This window comes from Gekko japonicus, unplaced genomic scaffold (assembly GCF_001447785.1).
Source record: "Gekko japonicus isolate JY-2015 unplaced genomic scaffold, Gekko_japonicus_V1.1 scaffold11038, whole genome shotgun sequence".
Lineage (NCBI taxonomy): Eukaryota > Metazoa > Chordata > Lepidosauria > Squamata > Gekkonidae > Gekko > Gekko japonicus.
Window position 1 is genome coordinate 1,179 of NW_015167372.1, and position 2,583 is coordinate 3,761.

The following is a 2,583-nucleotide window of genomic DNA, read 5'->3' on the forward strand; positions in this document are numbered from 1 at the left end:
CCAGCGGGACGCCTCCCTTGACCTTCTCCCACTCGCCACTTTCGTTGTCATCCTCATCGTCCTCGTATCTCTTGGATTTGCGGTCTTGCTTCTTCTTGGCCTTCTCCTCACGCTTCTTCTCCAGAACTCTCTTATCCTCTTCCGTTCCAGTTCTGATCGGAGAGCAGAAGATGGATTAAAATAAGCTTATTCTTTTTAACCTTGAGAGCCTGAAGCCCCAAGGTCTGAACTAAGCCATATGTTTTGCTGTGAGCTGGGTTTCCCACAGTGCATGTGGAGCCCCTATAATGAGTAAAATAACAGGCCATTCAAAGCACGGGGAAGAGTGTGTGTGTGTGTGTGTGTGTGTGTCTGGGAGAGAGCTGAAGTTCCCTCCTCACCCCACACCACCATCCTGATCTAAAGGGGAGAAGGGACATGGCTCAGTGGTAGGGCATCGGCATTAAGAAGGCCCCCAAGTTCAATCCCCGGCATCTCCAGTTTAAAGGATGCATTAGCAGGTGATGTGAAAGACCTCTACCAAAAGACTGGAGAGCTGCTACCAGTTATGTGTAGCCAATACTGACCACGATGGACCAGTGGTCCAATTTCAGTACAAGGAAGCTTCATACATCCATGTGAATTAAGCCCCAGTGAATTTAGGAACCGAGTTTCCAGCAGCTGCTATCTGTCTGTGACAGGAAGGCAATCAGGTCGGGGAAACTAATCCTGACTTCTGGCAAAACGTATCGAACTGGAGCTGCTGCTGAAATCTAGGCCCACCAGCTTGCCTCTTACAGATAAAACCCTGCATTAATTAACCTAACCTATTAAAAAATCTCATTTGAATCAAAACTATATAAAGTCACCAAATTCCTGCCGATGCACCATGTCATGGAGACTTCCCAATCCAGCTAAACACGCCAAGAACATCTGGGGGTCTATTTCACCAAGGCCAGTTTCCAAGCACAGATCAAACATGCCAAGCCTCCAAGGGCCCCGCCAACGCTCAGAATAAGGCCCAGACCCGAAACGCCATCTCTCTGCCATCTTGCATGCCTGTTTTCCCAGGGGAGAACTGTACCCATCAGACCCCAGCCCTAGAGACTCCCCATTTCCACTATCACCGAGGTCCAAAAAATGTCCCTACCTGCCGAGAGACCACCTGTTAAGCACCTAGCGCAGCAAGGCCCCAGTGACCGGCCAAGTCCTTTGACAAAGTGACTCAGTTCTGGAACCAATCCAGCTCTAGAGTTTTGCTTTCAAATTAGAAGTGATAAACTCTGACCAAAGATCAGCTCGTAAGGCCCTTGTCACCTGTTATCTACTGCAGAAGACACTCCTCCCGCAGTCTCACGTACGCGCACTGATGCTGATGCTCAAATGGGACACTCAAATGTGACTTGCCCACCCTGCCCAACAGCAGCATCCCTCTTACTTCTTAAGGAATCTGGAGGCCAACGAGGTGTATTTGCCTTCATCCTCGTCTGACTCAGAGTCGGATTCTGAATCTGACGAACCCCAGTCTTCGTCGTCATCGGAATCCTCTTCCTCCTCATCTTCATCCTGCCAGGAAAAGGCGGGAAGGGAGAAAGACCTGATCAACCAGCGATCCATGTAAAAGATCTGTACCCATAAGCAACTGCAGGTGGGAGGGAAGAATAGTGAAAAGCACCAGCCAACTGGGGAAAGGGCTTAAGTTTCTGCAATTCTTCCCTGCACAAAAAGAGACAGAGATCTCTCTTTTTTCCTTAACCCCAGCCTGATTTTTAAAATATCAGCTGCACCCAGCTCTTTGCAGCTCTCACCTCCATCTTTTTGAGGAACTTGCCACGTCCCTCGCCAGCCCCTTCTTTCTTCTTCAGGAAAGCGGCTGCACCCATCCCATCGTCGTCATTCCTCGTCCTCCTCCAAAAAGGAAAAACCGGGGGGGGGGGGGGGGAAATCATCAAGAAGGAAAAAAAAATCACTGCCTGGTGGCAAGCTTAGCAACTAGAATGCCTGATGTGATAAAAGGTAAAGGTTCCCTTGCTTGAAAGCCAGTCGAATCCAACTCTAGGGTTGCGGTGCTCATCTCCGTTTCAAAGCCGAAGAGCCAGCGCTGTCCGAAGACATTTCCGTGGTCATGTGGCCGGCATGACTAAACACCGAGGCGCACGGAACGCTGTTACCTTCCCACCAAAGTGGTACCTATTTATCTACTTGCAATTTCTTGCTTTCGAACTGCTAGGTTGGCAGGAGCTGGAACCAGAGATGGGAGCTCACTCTGTCATGCGGCACACTCGGGTCTCGAACTGCTAAACTACCGACCTTCCACAGCCTGCAGTTCAGCGTCTTAGCCACCTGAGCCACCGCAGCTCCTCCTGATGTGATACGCGGCCCTAAAAAGCAACTGTGGAGGAGCCTGGACTGCGGCTTCAGCGCTGTGCACGGTGGTACTGAACTCTCCCCCTCCATGTGGAATTCCTCTGAAAGAAAATGCTTCCCCTGCTTTAAGCATGCCTCGACCGGGATGACGGCCCAGGCTACCCGGCCTTGTCAGATCTCAGAAGCTAAGCTGAGTTGGCCCTGAAGAGTAGGGGATGGGAGACCTCCGAAGGAGCC

At 50.8% G+C, this 2,583-nt stretch overlaps 1 protein-coding gene across 1 annotated transcript; it reads right to left on the reverse strand.

The window, feature by feature from the left end:
• Positions 1 to 5: 5 nt before the first annotated feature.
• Positions 6 to 1,870, reverse strand: LOC107112132 (eukaryotic translation initiation factor 3 subunit C-like; the record flags this gene model as incomplete). Its single annotated transcript, XM_015413205.1, has 3 exons — positions 1,788 to 1,870; positions 1,418 to 1,545; positions 6 to 152 (listed from the first exon to the last, which is right to left on the reverse strand). Coding segments are annotated over exons 1-3 (350 nt in total), but the record flags the coding sequence as incomplete, so codon positions are not given.
• Positions 1,871 to 2,583: the final 713 nt, after the last annotated feature.